The sequence below is a fragment of the Taurulus bubalis genome, assembly GCF_910589615.1.
Source record: "Taurulus bubalis genome assembly, chromosome: 1".
Classification (NCBI taxonomy): domain Eukaryota; kingdom Metazoa; phylum Chordata; class Actinopteri; order Perciformes; family Cottidae; genus Taurulus; species Taurulus bubalis.
The window spans coordinates 35,499,529-35,517,029 of record NC_136589.1 but is presented as its reverse complement, the minus strand read 5'-3'; the positions used below and the strand labels follow the sequence as shown (position 1 = coordinate 35,517,029).

At 43.1% G+C, this 17,501-nt stretch overlaps 1 protein-coding gene across 1 annotated transcript in view; it reads left to right on the top strand.

Annotated features, from left to right (window-relative positions):
* LOC306747874 (adenylate cyclase type 1-like) overlaps positions 1-17,501 on the top strand; it is a gene marked incomplete at both ends in the record, with an annotated part of 33,982 nt that continues 16,481 nt past the window's right edge. The window contains 4 exons of the mRNA XM_079230974.1: positions 1-609; positions 3,657-3,806; positions 4,158-4,276; positions 14,088-14,199. Of these exons, the coding sequence (XP_079087100.1) occupies positions 1-609; positions 3,657-3,806; positions 4,158-4,276; positions 14,088-14,199 (990 nt within the window). The remainder of the gene's footprint in view (positions 610-3,656; positions 3,807-4,157; positions 4,277-14,087; positions 14,200-17,501) is intronic.

The window sequence follows — 17,501 nt, the reverse complement described above, 5'->3', positions numbered from 1 at the left end:
ATGAATGGCACTGACATGGAGGAAATACCGTTTCAGAAAGTCAAAACCAGGCGGAAGAGAAGTCACTGTCCGACGGGCGTCCCTCTAACCACCATCGCGTGCGAGGACGAGTTCGATTGCAAGGAGCTCGAGTCCCTCTTCCAGAACTACAACCTGAAGCTGGAGCAGACGTCCACCCTCAAAGCCCTGGCCGTGCTCATCTTCATGTCCTCGACGCTGACCGTGATGGAGTTGCTGTCCGGCCCCAGCCTCACCATCTCCAAGGGGTCCCATCCGGTCCACTGTGTCGTCTTCGTCTCCCTGTTCATCGTGACGAACGTCAAGTACCTGCAGGTGACTCAGCTCCAGCAGATCGTCAACCTGGCGCTTCTCTTCGGCTTCACCTTCTCCTTCCTCTGCTGCCCCTTCTCGCTGGGCGCCATGGGCATGGAGCCGCCGACGTCCCCGGAGCAGGGCGTGTGGCAGCTCATCCTGGTCACCTTCGTCGCGTACGCGCTCCTACCTGTGCGGACGCTCTTGGCGGTCGTGTTTGGAATAATGGTCTCCATCTCGCATTTGATTGTGACCGCCACTTCTGTCACGGCGAAGACGCAGAGACTGTGGAGAACGGTGCGTATGTATGTGTTAACACACGTTGCGCCTTTTTTTGGTTGTTGGTATGTTAAATGTGTGGTGTAGACTCGTGCAGTGAAACAAAAAAAGAAAAGAAAAAGCAAAGTTCAGCACCAAGGACAGCTCCCCGTGGTTGCGCTTGATGGAGTTTGGTCAGGGTCTGATCACGTTTGAGAAAAGTGTGTATTTCTGAAAACGTTTAGGGCAACAAAACAATTAGATACACATCAATTAAGTGTAGTTCTTGGTTCCAAAAAGAACAAAACTAGCTCAAAGAAGACTTGATCTAGTGGGCAAACACAACATGAGACTGAATTGTCTGCTTGGTCACTTTTCCCCACCTGTGAGTGAGTCTCCATATCCTTTTACAGAGGTTGGGAAATACTGATGTACTTGCATGGGGCCGTTACTGTGGTGATGCACATGTATACCAGTGCCCCCCCCCCCCCCCCCCCCCCCCTCCCCCCCCCCTCCCCCCCTCCGCACCCGCACCCGCCCAACCACCCAAAAAAGAAAACTTGATTCAGGCCCAAAAGAGCTGCCTAGGAATCAGAGTGACATCCTGCTAGCACCAGAAGTAGGGCAAACACCGAGCCCCCCCCACACACACACAAACACATACACACACACACACACACACTATATATATATATATATATATATATATATATATATATATATATATATATATATATATATATATATATATATATATGCTTCCGTTATAGAAAAAGAGGGCACAGTTATTCATGTCATTTCCGAGCCGAAATAGAAATCGGTGTGCCGCTCTCTGTGCGTTTGTATCTTATACCCCCAGTCACAATACTCCCACTTCTGACTGACTGTCACCAGGTGTGAGGAGGAGAAGATATGTAACATCAGTCAAACCCCTCTGGGGGCGGCGCAGGTGGAACACGTCTGCCTCCTCCGCGCAAGCAATATGACACAAAGATTGTGCGCTTGGTGGGAAGCGAAATTGAGACGTGATTGGTTCATCGCGTCCTTGCACGATGACAAGCGTTGTTTGCGGAGGAGAGTGTTTCCACCTGCATGCAGGGGCTGTGTGAGCTACCTGCATTGCCATGTGAAGGACACTGCTAGCTGCACTACCAGAGATGGCTAATCCATTAAGCTGAGAGATGAGCTGTGTGACCTCGCGTGGCCCTGGGCTTGTGTCGGCCACACACCTATAGGTGCTGGGCACTCCGCCTGTGGCTCAGTCCACCTGAAATATCTTACGAAAAATCAAGAGCAAGAGCAAGAGTGGGATATTAATTGAAAAAAATAGGATATTGCTAGTGCCCTATTTCAGCTGTCTGCTCTTATTCTTTGTAGTGCCCTGTTGTGCTGGTGCAACAGAGAGTTGGGAGTAATACAATTGTCACATGGCATTAGTTTACAACATTGAATGTAGCTTCGATTGGACACTGAACAACCATTATAATAAATCCAGAGCACATTCACGCCACATACCTACACAGTGTCTGCTATAAATAATGTAACCAGTGCCAGAGAGTTTGTTTATACCGCTGTCCATTCACATTAAGCACAGCAGTAATAGCCTGCCTTATTTAATAAAATCCCTATGGCACAACAGAATACTACAGATGTACATATTGAAAATCATAATTTTTTTACATAATCAACGCCAAATGTAAATGTTTCCTCGCTGTGTAAAATTGTGGATGGGTGAAATAGATTTGGAGTGAGTATACAGCACATTACTGTCAGTTATTGCCATCTCAGGGCAAAATTGGGGTTTACCACGGCACAGAGGCAGAGGAGTGTTCTCCGCCACTCATTTCAGATGTCCACATTTACTTACTGGAGGCTATGAAGTAACTTGAGCAGCGTTTGAACATGTTGATGTTTGCCAGCGCTGCTGCCGAGCACAAAGACAGACTGCTGCTGCCAAACATGCAATCCATTATTCATTGGACTGGGAAACAAGCCTGTCTGTGGAAAGAGGAAGTTTGTTCAATTTGAGAGTATATCACGTGAAACTTTTCACGTATTTTTTTTTTTTAAATAAGTGAAGTGTAAAGTAATTGGTTATAGATTTATTTATTTTTGAGGGAAAGCTATGCTGTGGAAAACACTTATGATGAATGGCCGAAGACATGAAGAGAATGAGTTCCTTTAATCTTGTGAATATACGACCGCTGCCCCCCAGTAACAGCTAGCTGGTGGACACTGGAGGTAGATCTTGTTTGGTTTGGATACAAATTCATAGCCAGCTGACCCCAGTCAAGTAGAAAGAAAAGAAAACAACAACTCTCTTTTCTCAGTGTCCCGGACAAGGTTGAAGCGGTCATGCTGCTGTGCATCTGCTGTGATGGATGAACCAGAGCACGGGTTCTCAGACGCTTTAATGTTGCCCGCTCCAAAAGAGAGAAATGTTCGGCCCCTCTACCCTCTCACCCTTCTCTCGTATAGGAGGATGCCACATATACAGTGTGTGTGTGTGTGTGTGTAATCCAAATGCAACAGGATGGAGAATAGTGCCTTTATTCTATTCAACACAACTTTGTTTATCCGTGTAAATAAAACCTAAGCACACTTCAGATAGGAAAAGAAAGACACTGAAATGTAATTAATCCAAAAAACAAAACTTTAATAATACATTTAACTCACAACATGTGGAATTACGCACGGTAATGAAGCCACAGAAAAACATATCTATGAAGACTTGAGGGGACCCATTTAATACTTAAACCTTTCAAAGGCCCTTTCAAAGGTACCTAATCCCCAGTTATAGGACCTCAGAATTAGAGGACACAATTTCACATCTGCAAGTGTACATGCATATGCACAGCTCTTTCACCAAATACACACATTTAAGAATGTTCCGACACACACAGACAAGCTCGCAAACAGAATACCAATCAAATCCCTCTTAAGCAGTCAGGAGTATATAAAGCAACACACGTCTCTTAATGAGTCCCTAATACCGCACACGTGTCTTTAACAACTGTACTAAATGATTTGAAACAGTGTGTTTTTATGTTCCTTTTTTAATAAAAAAAATCTCCTTCTGTTTGCAGTTGGTTGCCAACACAGTGCTGTTCACCAGTGTCAACCTGTCGGGGCTGTTTGTGCGCATCCTGACAGAACGAGCCCAGCGGAAGGCCTTCCTGCAGGCTCGCAACTGCATTGAAGAGCGACTCCGCATGGAGGACGAGAACGAGAAACAGGTAAAGGCACCTGTGCATTGCTGAAACTATGGGTAAAATTAGATGTGCGTCTGTTTTCTCTCTCCCTCCAACCCCCCCCCCCCCCCCCCCCCCCCCCCCCCCCCCCCTTGTGCCGTGAGTCACTTCAACACATTATTCATTTTGACTAGATTTCATACCTTTTTGTCTGACACATTTCTTATCGCTTCTAACACTTTGTCCTATGATAACTTTGCTGTGTTTGACTGTATAAATGTATATTTGAGCTTACTTTATCTGCTCTCCCCCTCCCTTTTCTGTTCACACACACACACACACACACACACACACACACACACACACACACACACACACACTCACGCTCACGCGCAGGAGCGCCTGCTAATGAGTCTGTTGCCCAGGAACGTAGCTATGGAGATGAAAGAGGATTTCCTGAAGCCCCCAGAAAGGATCTTTCATAAAATCTACATCCAGCGCCACGACAATGTCAGGTAGGATCCTCACATGGACAGCACACAGCCACAAACCAATCCCGGTGGTGATTAAATCCCTCTTGGATTCACTTATTAACCAACAGCACTTTTAACCGTGGTATTTGGAGATGCTATATTCTCTGCATGAGAGACTTTCCAGCTGAAATGATGGAATAAATGCTGTCCCAATGCATTATGGTGCATACTTAAAAAGAGAAAAAAAAGGAACTGGATAACTTGACCAAACATGTCATTTGGAAAGAACACCGAGGGCTATGTAATGTGGTGTGATCTGACCCAACAGTGTCCTGAAACATTAACACGGCCCCAGGCTGCAAAACTGAAATATTTAATTCTTCACAGTGACTATGAAGGGTGAGCCTCCGACTCACTCGTTTATTATCAGCCCCCATAACACGGTCTCCAAAGACGCCTTCTATTTGTTTAATACGGGTGGGCAATTTTGTTAGAGAAATGGGCAACAAGGAGCAAACCCAAATATGGTCATATTCTGGCTCCGCTACGGTTTATATGCCAGTGGTGCATATGCCAACTTGTGGGCCATCATAGCTTGGCAGCCCACAGGGGAAACAAGGCTTTCTGAGTTAGGGTGCCTACTGGGGAATATAAAGAAAGACAGATAAAGCAATGCTTTGTGAGGAGGAGATTCCTCTGGCACTTATCCAGTGTCTCTCTTTGAGAAGTTATAGGAACTCCTTTTTTTTCAGAAGACACCACCTTTCCGGCCTTCCAGACATTTGTGAGTGGACTGGCCCTTCAGCGTTTGAGCACATTTCCTGTCTTCGTGTCATTTATCGTGGTCTAATATACAGTCTGCAGGGGACGGTGGAAATATTCAGATCCTCTATAGAGGCCAAAACCCTGTCCCATGTGTATCTGAAGTACTCCTTTGAGCCACAAGGGAGTAACCGTTCTGATAACTGTAGCTATACTTACAACATTGCATTGAATGAAAGGTCGCGTGTACATTCTGATTGAGAGGATGACCTGGATATATTTTCAATAATACACGCATGGAACAATGTTGGGATTTGATCAAACGCATATCTCTTCAAAAATGTCTGTTTTACCGATCCAAGATGATATATACGGTGATGTGGCAATAGCAGTAAGAATGTTTAGGAACGTTCATTTACGGACAGATTCACTCTTTGGCCTTTTGTGAGCCGGCTAGCGATGGATTGTCAATAGCCAAACCATTTATTTCTGTCCTTCAGGAAACATTGATAAATATGAAATAACCATATGGTAAAGACTCTTATTCTTTACTCCTGTTTTAATTAAATACCTGCCACCTTATTATTGAAGTTATAAAGAAAACATATTTCCAGTTGTATCTTCCGCTGACTATGTTTACATGCATGCCAACAAATAGTGTGATCAGATGAAGACGATAGTTTGTCTTAACTTTACTGCGGTATCGTTACTATAATCATTTTTTTCTTCTTTTTCTTCTTCTTATTACTACTACAATAGATACATTAGAAATAAAGTAGCATTTTAAATGCCTTAGCTAGTCGAGAAGAAACTTTAACTACTGTGTTAACACAAATGTTAATAGTTTAACTGAACAAAACAAATCATCTTTTCCAAATTGATTTAAAGTTTTTTGAATGTAAAATCTTTATCTGCAAAGTTGCTACAGCACTCTGATAGATAGAGTGGAGTATAGGTTGCAATAAATAAACTATCTCAGAACAGTAAATTCACTTATTTACATCTGGCAGTGCAAATCTGCAATGAAGACTTGCCTCCTGCAGCTGCAGTTGCCTGCGATTGACCTTCCGACCCCATTTTTTTGCTCGCGTTCTCCTTTACCATCACCTCTCTCGCTCCAACGCTCCCTAAGTTTCCTTTTCCTCGTCTCCTCTTCCTCCTATCCTCCGTGCTCTTGGAGCAGCAGGGAGGCTTGAGGAGAAGAGTTTGCTTAGCCCCAGGATTACGTTGCTACAGGGGATTAAATGCAATGGAGACTAAATTCTTGTTGCATAACGGCGTGTGTGCGCGCAGTGGTTATATATGGACACATCTCGGCGGAGCTCTGCTGATTGCTTCTGTGCCCTGAACTCCTTCAGATAGCGCCACCCCTTCGAGAGCGATCTAGACTGGATGCGGACGTGATTTATGTGATTTGGGTGGACTGTAATTAGAAAGTAAACAGTGTGGCGCACAATGTACTGTTGGTTTTCTTCATTATGCTCTGAGACTGCAGTGTTTGATCTGATTAAAACCCAGCCACGGGGATATTGTAGTAATCACTCACGAAAGAAAGACAAAACGACAAGTAACAAACCTGAAGTTTGGGGATATTATCGCCCCATGTTGACATATACACTTTCATTATTACTTTTGACGGTTGTATAAACTGATGTATATAAAAATGCTCCTGAGCTGAAAACAACAGTGATTAGCATACAGGAAGACATTTATTTACAGTAATTCATTCTGAATTGTTTTCTGAAGTCACGTTTTATAAATTACATTTTCTTCTTATTTCTATGATTAATAATGTGAAAATAGCGACGGATTATGAGCCTACACCTTTTAAAATCACACCACTAACACCACAATCAAAGACCTTTCAGTCTTATCATCTCTTATATAATCCAATACAACGCACACTTTCACCGCTCTTCGTTTTGTAATTCACAAGCATTCATTGCCACCGTGTCTATTTCTAACATTTCATTCCACTCCCACACACATATAAATAGCGAATACAAGCACAACATGCGAGTTGAAGGAAAAATTCCTCTCCCAATGAAGGCATTCCGTTTACAAAGTAGATGTAATATTGCTCACTCAGACCATCACGAAGAAGTTGTACTTTAGTTGTGAGCATCCTGCACACCCGTCTGCGTCGGCCCCGTTATTGGCCCGACGTCAGCACATACACAGCCCACATACTGCAGCTCCAGAGGGGCCCATACAAAGTTAACCCTTGAGTTGGCTCGTGTCTTCCGCTACGTGATTAAATTGAAACCGTGTCTGCCAAAATAGCAACAGTAATGCCTCCCACGGGGGAAGGGGAAAAGGAGATAATTGAGGGAATAACTTTCCACGAATATGTGCCATTGGAGAGGAAACAATGGATGAGGGCGTAAGGGAGGTCGAATTGGAAAAAATTAGAAGACGAGCTGTCGTCACCACAGGAAAAATCGTAAATATTACGTCGCCTAATCACTTGTATTGTTGTGCTTTGACTTGCTGAGGATGGTAAACCTGAGTTGGGGATGAGGTTTTGACTCTGACCAGGGAATATGCTACACTTACAGTAAGTACAGGAGATGGACTAACTCTTAGCTGTTGCCAACAGTGCTGCAGCGTCTGTTTTGAAGGTTTTTGCCGGAGGACATTCAAAATCAGATACGGGGGCTCCCAGTCTGCGATCCCGGCGCTTCTCAGCGGTCCAACTCATAAAACTGAGAGTGCCTTCGAGGTGTGAGATTACTCACTGAATTTTCTTCGTAATGCATCTGCAAAGTCTGTGTCAAACCTCTCTGGAAACACTTCAAATTCACATGTGTATATTATGCTATGCATATATATATATATATATATATATATATATATATATATATATATATATATATATATATATATATATATAATATATATATATATATATATATATATATATATATATATATATATATACGCATATATATACATATATATATACATATATATATATATATGTATATATATACATATTTATATGTAAAAACTAATGCAGTGGAGTTTGAAAATAAGCCTCAGATGTTTGTGCTAATAACTGAATGCTCAGCACACTCCCCACATTCATATTTATCTTTATGATTTAGTCCGCCTGTCCTCGCACACGTGGACACGGCTCCTTATTACCAAGTAAGCTTATATGTATTCCTGGATTTATGTACCTGCATGATGTGCTGAGTGGGACAAGTTCCTCATGTTGGGAAGGTATTTAATCATAAACATTTGAACATGCAGTTAGTAACATAATATCATTGGCTTATTTATAATTCTTCAGCTTTCTTATGACCCATATTCTATATTTTTTAAAGATAATCTTTATTTGTTTGCCTTTATTACAGCTACAGACAAACAGGAAAGGCCGAGAGATAACGGGTCGCACTGGAAAGCCCCCTGACCTTAACTCTGTGCGGAGCACAGGGCCTACGTGCCATGCATGCGTCACATTAAAGTGGAGACAATAGTAGGCATGGGGTTTAAATGAGGTAAACACGGCCAAAAATAACCGAGTGCAGTGAAGTTCACGTTGGGTCACGAAAAGAGACCATGCCCTCAATGGGATTCTCCCTGCAGCACGTCATGACTGGTCTATGCTTCATGCTACATGCAGGAGTGTTCACAGCGATTCGGTTCAAACAAACTCAGGTCCATTTGCTCGGTTAGTACGGTTTACTTGGGCTGGTGTGAAAGCTGCCCATCGAAACCCAAGTGGGGACCAAAGAACCGAACCGAAACCTCCTGGAAAGATGGGTCTCAGTTAGAGGTTTGAAAGCTCACAAACCCGTAGCAGCTATGCGTTTTTTAGCACCGTTTCAAAAGGTGAATAACAAATATATCCATCTGCTGGTTCACGAAATGATCCATATTGATCTGTATTTACGGCCATGTATATAAGCATGTCTGCTTTGCTATTTTCCCTGATTAATAGATCATTAATATTCTAGTAAAAACTGTGTGACAGGGATCACACGCCTCATGCACGTGTCCGTCAGTGTGAACAGGAACCGCACCAAAAAGAATCTTCTTTTTTTTTTCACCCTTGGTCCGGACCAAATGAACCAAACTACACGTTGGAAAGTCACGCTTTCCTTAAGTTTCTTTCCAGAAAAATACCCCAAACCTTTGTATGCCTGCATGAACATTTCAGCCTAAATCGAACCGAACTACTGACTGAAGGAAATAAGTTGTAGCCTCGAGCTGAGATGCGATTATATGCTGTCACACAACTCATTCATCAGCTTCCAGTGCAGTAGTCGTCCCGAGCCATTCTCTGGTGTTTCTTTTTGCCTTTTTGAGGGCCGCGTACTTGAAAGCAATAAAGCCAGTGGAGAGACGATTCACACAATACAGTCTCGCGAAGGAGCACTTGAATTTTAAGGCTTGCAGTCGTCATGGGAATTGCCGAAACGGCACAGTTTGCTGCCTCCACATGTCGAGTAGCCACGCAGATATCATGAACCAGACAAGAGCGGAGACATGTGGTCACATTGCAGGATTCTGTTAGCAAGCGCACTCGGGATCATCCTAAACATGGGTTTGCATGGCTTCTATCTCGCCTGTGTAATATTATCACATGAGAGAGAGAGAGATGTAGTGCTACTGTGCTATTTTTAAAAGCAGAGCTCTGAAAATGATTAGCATAGTTCAGTCTATGTAAAGACACACAGAAATGACTGATTCATCTCCGAATAGAACAACAGGATTTCATTGTGTCGTTTGCATCCTTCCTCTCTTCCCGCAACTACTAAAATAAATAGTTCCCTTGCAAGAATACGGCTGGATTTCCAGCTGGCTTTTGAGCGATTACCTAAGGTTGGGGACTGCGAAATGAAAATTAATTTAACGATCAGCTTGTCATTTTTACTTAGTTTACATTTCCAGGTCTTTGAAGAGAGTGACAGAAGGCTCAGAGACATTCGAGTGCAAATTATAATCGTCAGTTCAACTTTTAAGACGGCTCGTTCAAGGCAGTTCACGAGAAATGGTTTTGGGATCCGGAGCAGGCATGAAAACAAATATTGTCGTGTTAGCTTGAGGGATTAAATAACTGGGCATCAAAATGAATTTGGTGTTCATCCAGCTCTTTGCTTTATTTTTGGGTAACATTGAAGATGCTTCGACTGCATTCGTGCACAATTTTTTTTCCACGGAGATGAAATACACTATAGTATCGGCTCAGTTCTTCTCAGAGTTTCGGTGAATTCAAGTGTTTACGCCGTCACAGTGTTTAACGTTTCAAATATTGGTCGGGCCACAGATAGTTGCCGATTAAAACATTCACAAAAGGGTAATCTATTTCCCCTCGTTACAGTGACATCTGCGAGGCAACAAAAATGACATTTCGCCCGTTAAGAGATCCAGGCCTCTGTCACACCGTGAAAACACCAGCCCACATGCAGGCAACCGTCTGCCGTCAGAGCGAGAGCGGACATGCAAGTTGGACAGGACAGTCAGAGTATGACGACTAATCCCTTTAGGAAAGTGACCTTTCCTCCAGAGCCTGTTGTCACGTTACAATGAAACACGGCGAATAAGATAATCAGCACAAATCAGTAACGGCACAGAAGAAAGGAAACCGTCAGGATACAATGTTTAAAGTCAACCTGATGTTTCAAATCTTTAAAACACTTTTTGTGTGAGGATCTAAAATGTAAATGTTGTGCCAAATTTTCTGTCTTTCGAAAGAGGGTGAAACTCTTTTTGGACACGTTTACAGAAACACTGTCAGAATGGAATGGAGCCTCACTCGCTAACGATAGCCAGGCAGCAACCTCCGGGGTTTGAGGAGTGAAACCAATGCTGAAGTGCCTTAAACCTGTATTCTCTCTAATGGCCAGCAGGGGGCGACTCTTATGGTTGCAAAAAGAAGTCTGATTGTATAGAAGTCTATGAGAATATTACCGTACTTCTCCCTTGATTAATTCCCTCAGCAAACATTGTCAACATGCGTTTATGGTCTCAAAGTCTTCTTCAACACAGCATGATGTTCATTTAGTAAAAGAATGTGGAAAGAATAGACAATAAATCAGGGCATGCCTTAGGGCGGGGCTACCTTGTGATTGACAGGTGGCTACCACAGAGTTGTCCGTTCTGGGAGTTGTCTGTGTTTTTGTATTACAACTTTACCCTTTAATCACTTCATTTTACAAAAATTTATTTCAGAAACCGTTTATTACCGAGGTATGTTTCACATATGAGGAATTTGTCTTGGCGAGTGGTGCATACATTAGACAAAAGACAATAAACAACAGTCAACACAGTGCAAGAAATAGAAACATATTACATTTACAATAGAATATAAAATAAAGTGCACAAACAAACAGATGACAGAACTTTAAACAAGTGTACTGTAAGTGTATGTGAAAGTGTAATGTGAAAGTGACAAGTGTATATGAATATGAAGTAGGGATGTGCATGGGAATGACCGATAGGAGATTGTCTGGGAATGACAAAGTCAGTCAGTGGGGGACCCGGGCTCTCTTAATGAGCCCGACTGCCGACGGGAAGAAGCTGTTCGTGTGGCGTGAGGGCTCGGTCCTGATGGACCGCATCCTCCTGCCAGATGGAAGGGACACGAACAGTTCGTGTCCAGGGTGAGAGCGGTCGGCTACAATCTTTCTTGGTCGCTTTAGAGTCCTTAAAGAGAATTTAACTGAATTGTTATTCAGTTAAACCTTTGGTGTCCTAAAGATGTAGTGCTTAGGTCCACCCTCTCCTGTCACTTCTGGTAACAAAAAGCCAAACTGTCAAACCCGAGGCTGGTTGACATAAAGGTGATTATGTCGACTTCTTATATATAGCCTATCATATAAGCACTGATTCCCACTAATAAGCTGATGAGTGCGAGTCCGGACCAGACGCCGTTGGCTGGAGACCTCTATCGCAACCATTCGCTTCTGTGCATTGACTTAACATATAATCTACTCCCGCGAATATTTCGCAACTCTTTTGGTGTGAACACGGCATAACTGATAGATAATTGAGATTCATACATTCTTTATGGTGCGTTTCTATTTTAACCGGAACCCTCGTAGCCCTCGTTCAGCGGTCCAGGAAGCACACGTTGTAAACCATCTCACGTGATTCTACTCGGCCAATCAAGTATGTGTATTCCGATCATTATCGAGTGAGATAAACACGCACACAGGAGAGACGGGGAGGAAAGACCCGACAGTTTGAGAATCACGTGAGTCAGAGAAGTTATTTCACATGGTGTGCTCGAAAAAGAGAAAAGTGGACAGCAAGCCCAGATCCTTTAACCAAGAATGGACAGACTCTCGTTTGTTCAATCTTCCCATGTGCCGTTCAAAACCAGTGTGTCTCATCTGTTCAGAGGCCGGGGCGATTATTGAAAGTGGCAACGTGAAGCGCCACTAAGAGACAAAGCACAACTCTTTTGAGCAAACCCACCCACTGTATGTGTCTATACACACACACACACACACACACATATATATATATATATATATATATATATATATATATATATATATATATATATATATATATATATATATATATATTTGAGCCCAATAGAATCACATTCATTCACTGCCCAACAATGATGTTCACAGAGAGGAGAATAGAGCTGAAACAAGTGGTTTTAATAACACAGATAAAGTCACTGCACACAAATTTCTCTTTTTTAGAAGATGACAATAATATGGATTTCTTGGCTTTTTTGATTGACATCCCATCACACCTGAATAAAATTAATCATCATATTTTCAAAAGCTTTCTGTTATGTATTGCATTACACATTTTACTTGAAATGAAAGAAGCACATTTATTTATTAAAAACATATGTATTATTTACAATTAATTAAATGTGAAATCTGACAGTAAATACTGTTGCGATATTAGTTAATTGAACTTTCTTTCCATGATTTGACAGTTGTTGACTACATTTGTACGTTGATACAGCTGTTGTGTATACTCAATAAATATGGCACTACATTTGTATTGACATTATTGAGATGTTCCAGACCTTTGCATGAGGACATTCTCTCTAACTGGACCTCGCTGAATATCGATTGAACACCTCTGCACTAGATGTTAGTTTTGATTCATGTTAGTTTATGTCAGCACTTTTCACACACTCTAGCCAGTGTTAGCTGTCATTGCTCTCTCACTGTTTCTTCCATGGCCCAGTTGTGGTGACGACTAATAACCAGCAACAGATAACCTCGGCCCTCGGTAAGCTCCACTGTGAATCCAATGAGGACGCGGAGTAACTAACATGCAGAGTCACTGAGCAACAGACGGAGCCCTCAAATCACAGATGGGACTAACGGCTAAAAGAGGCGGTGAACAACATTTGCCCCCCCTTAGCCAGTTAACTGCTTCTGTGGCTCTTGGAACTGCAGTGATACCAATAACTATTTTAGTGCCCGCCTACACAGACACTGGACCAATTGCATTGCAGCGCCGACAGTCGCAACCGAAGATCCGTGCCACCTGGAGAGCATTAATGTAGGAGGTGCTATAACAGCAAAGAAGTAAATTAATCGGAACATTTCTTCTTTTTTTTGGTAATTGCGATTCTGACTCAATCAGTACACAACTCCAAACAAAACGTCCTGATTTCACATATATGTTTTTTTCTTTTTTTCTCATGAGAAAAAAAAAGTGAGGTGACAGCGCCTTGATGGTTGCAATATATCCCAGAATGGTGCTTCACCAGCTCCTAACAGGACATGTCTCCACCTTGATCCCCATGAGAATGCTCTTGCTTCTATTTTGAGTCGCTGCGCTTGACTGCGCTTGCCAGTTAGAGAACGGAGCACTGCTCTCTCTCTCTCTCTTTTTTTCCTCTTTCTTTTTGCTTCTACAGGTCATTAATTTGAATGTTTGATTAGCTTCCTGTAAAAAAAAAAAAAAAACATTATCAAAAGAGAATGTTCAAATTGACTTGAAGCTCAGGCTTCCATAGATGCCACTTACAAAAACCTGAGAGCTAATCTGATCAGACACCCAATAATCATTTTTTCTTTCTTTCTTTCTCCTCCTTCATACATGCTGCTATAAATAACCTGCTTTGACTGAAAAGCTTCTCTTTCTCTCTCCGCCACAGCATCCTGTTTGCAGACATAGTCGGTTTCACCAGTCTGGCCTCCCAGTGCACGGCCCAGGAACTGGTTAAACTGCTAAATGAGCTGTTTGGAAAGTTTGATGAGCTTGCAACGGTGAGTTTGTTTCCCCTTCCTTGAACACATATCCCTCAATTACAGCCACTGTTGGCATGGAAAGCTGCTCTTTTGCTCGTGCTCCGTCCAAACTTTGACACGGGATGGAAGTGTGTGTGTGTGTGTGTGTGTGTGTGTGTGTACTGCTTTGGCCATAGGCCTCTGGCACATGCCACTATTGTACCAGCTTAGCATTATGTCACTGTGAATACTGGAAGCCCATATGATGCTTAATATGATTACCCGGTGCTTCATTTGAGGAAGAGTTGACAGACCTCTCTAATCTGGGCCAGATTTACCCAGGGCTAAACCTCGCCTCCGCTCGTCACTCGCTGTGTGGACGGACTGAATGAGGGGACCACTGAGTTGTCCTTGTCCCAATGTCTCTTGGGTTTGCATGTAGAGGAAGAAAAAAAAAAGATTCCAGCTCTCCCATCTGTCAATATGTCGCTCTTTGCGATTTCCGTGCCGAAAAGCCGCTCAACTTTTGCCACGAGTTTAACTGCTGCGGTTAATCTCGCCGCTTCCGAATGTGACGTGATCAGCGCTGGTGTGACAAATAAACCTTTGAATCAAAATGCCACAGGTACCTCAACGTGCTTTTTTCTTTTTTACTTGAAATGGTGCTGATGGAAATCAAAGCACACCTCCAGGACAGGTGGGATATCGCGATATTCTTCGAAACTGGGAATTTGCTTGACACATATATTTAGTTTGGTGAGAAGGTTGAGCCCCTGAGCCCCCGCAGATCACCCTGCCACAGCCTTATCTACATGTAATCTGGCCTCTATTACTTACACTAGGCACATGCCCTTGTCAAATCCATTAATCCACAGGATTACAACTAACCCTTTTTTTTGCCTTCATAGAAGGTTTTGCTTGGGAGCTTCTATTTTTAACTTGTTTGTTTACGGGCACAAAATTAGAACCGACTAAAAAGAGAGTGTCTCTCAATTTGACTTGTTGTCAAATGATTGTCATTGCCTTTCCAATTAGTCTTGGATCGGTTGCTTTACCCGGCTCTGGCTGTTTTGCATGACAGCTGCAGTCTGTCTTTATCCTTCGGAAAGTTGAGTTCTGAGATTCCATGCATGCAATAAACACACACACTCACACACACACACGCGCACACACACACAGACGCTCTCATTTTCAAGTCAATTGATGTCAACAAGTCGATGCACTTTAAATTTCAAAGATGCTGCAATTCATTTAGCTTCAAATGATAGTTTCACTTCCATCTCCCGGAGTAGTTTGGCTTGGAGAAATGCAATCTTTTTACTACGTCTGTTTCCTTGCTGTTATGATTGGATCCGTCTCATTCTTTGGGTTACAACCGAATAGATTGGTCTGATCTCCGCTCGGCTGCCAGCTGGGAGCCTTGTGCCGCACTGAAACGCTGTCCCCGGCCATGAAACTTGTCATCAAATGTTCTGGCCTCGCCCTGACCCAAAGCCCCCCTCATTCTGATCCACTTTGGCAGGAAGTGGCAGTGCCGGTGAGTCATGGCTGTGGTTACTGTGGCCACGTAGACTCGTCCCGTTCCATAGTCAGAGCGGGCGATGCCACATGGCCACCGGGCATCATCTCATAATACCATTCCAGCACCATCCCCACACCACCTGTCCACTCTTTGGACTTGTCAAGCTGCATGGGAAGTGGGCCAGGAACGCAGTGTACTCCTAGAGTGTTGTTGTAGTAGACCAAGTCTCCTCTCCTCTCCTTTCTTCTCCCCTCCCCTCCTCTCCTCTCCTCTCCTCTCCTCTCCTATCCTTAACCAGCCGACTTTATATAGAGATACATGAAGATAAGCCTTTTAATCTCAGGTAGCAGCTTCTGAACTTGACACATTATCACTTTAACAATTAATACTTAGACATTAGATTAAACAATATTTTGTTTGCATTTAGGAACAGTTTGCCACTTTTCAACCTTATCTCCATGTCAATGCTCACAAAAGAAACTTATTTTTCTTATTGTTTACCCATCCTGTGTCAAATACACAGGAGATCATTTTGTCAATTTCAAACTTAAGTAAACTATTTCAGTGTTTCTCCTTCCCTTATATGTTCTTAGCTGTATGCAGCTAAGAAAAAGCTGTGGATAAAAGACTGAAGTGTTATCTCCTGTCGTCGCGATCTTGGCAGCGACGACAGAGACTTAAGTCCCGGCTAATCCAGAAACGGGCAAAGAGGCGGATCTTACGTAGGAAAGGGTGACGCAGCAAAGCAGACGTAAAGCGGCCACCTGGGACGGCATCCACTTGTCGCTCAAAGCTACCAGGCCCTGAGTTATGCCTTTCAGCCTTGATAATCTTTAAACGGGTACAGTTGTCATGAACTAGCCTTAGGAACCAAAACCAGTTTTTGGGTTCCAGGCCATTTGAGGAACTACTTATATGCTTTAGGGCGTAGCTACCTCATGATTGATAGGACGCTACCAGAGCGCCTGGGGTTTTCTGTTCATGAAAGTTAATTGTCACCTTTTAGGTTACATAACAAGGCCTTTCTTCAGCATTCAGTTGTACTTAGCTCTACTCTCTTGCTTCAAAACGGCAGTGAACAAACCAACGGGAGACAGTATAGGGTTAGGAGGCATGACAAACAACCCCCCTCGGACTGTGCCGCGTGAAGTATTGGGGGTAGCTTGTAGATTGAAATTTACAGGAAACCCACTCACACAGATCAGTATTTGCGGTTTGATTCCCACCACCCACGACAACGCAAGCTGGGAGTAATTATAACGCTTCACCACCCGGCTGAGAATCTGCCGACTGTACCGCTGAGAACGAAGACGAGGGGCGCCGAACATCGCAGGGAAGCTTTGAAACCGCATCTCTACTCGAACTTGGCCTTTGGTGAAATCGAGAAAATGTAACAAAACAGAGCCGACAAAATCACACAGGGCTGAAGAGACGGAGTCTAGAAGCGGCCTGAGCGTGACTGTATGCAGTTATTTTGTTTTAAATACAGGCAACAAAATGTAGAAAGCCTTCATATTTAGGACGTAAATGTTTGTTTTATAAGGAACGTAAGAGAAGAAGGAGATTTGCTTCGAAGGGATAAGAATGTAAATTAGCACACCAACTGATCACTCTATCAACACTTCCTCTCCCTGGCTGAGTTTGCAACCGTCTGTCCGGCACTCGGAACGACAGCTTCTGTTGCGAGAGGGACTCTGTGATTAATGTACTGTTGTTGTGATGCTATATAACATTAATAGCTCTGGACTGGTTCTGCTTTTGTGTCTGTCTGTGTGTGCCATCGCCGTTTCCATGGCAGACTTTCACAAAGCTTTTCTTT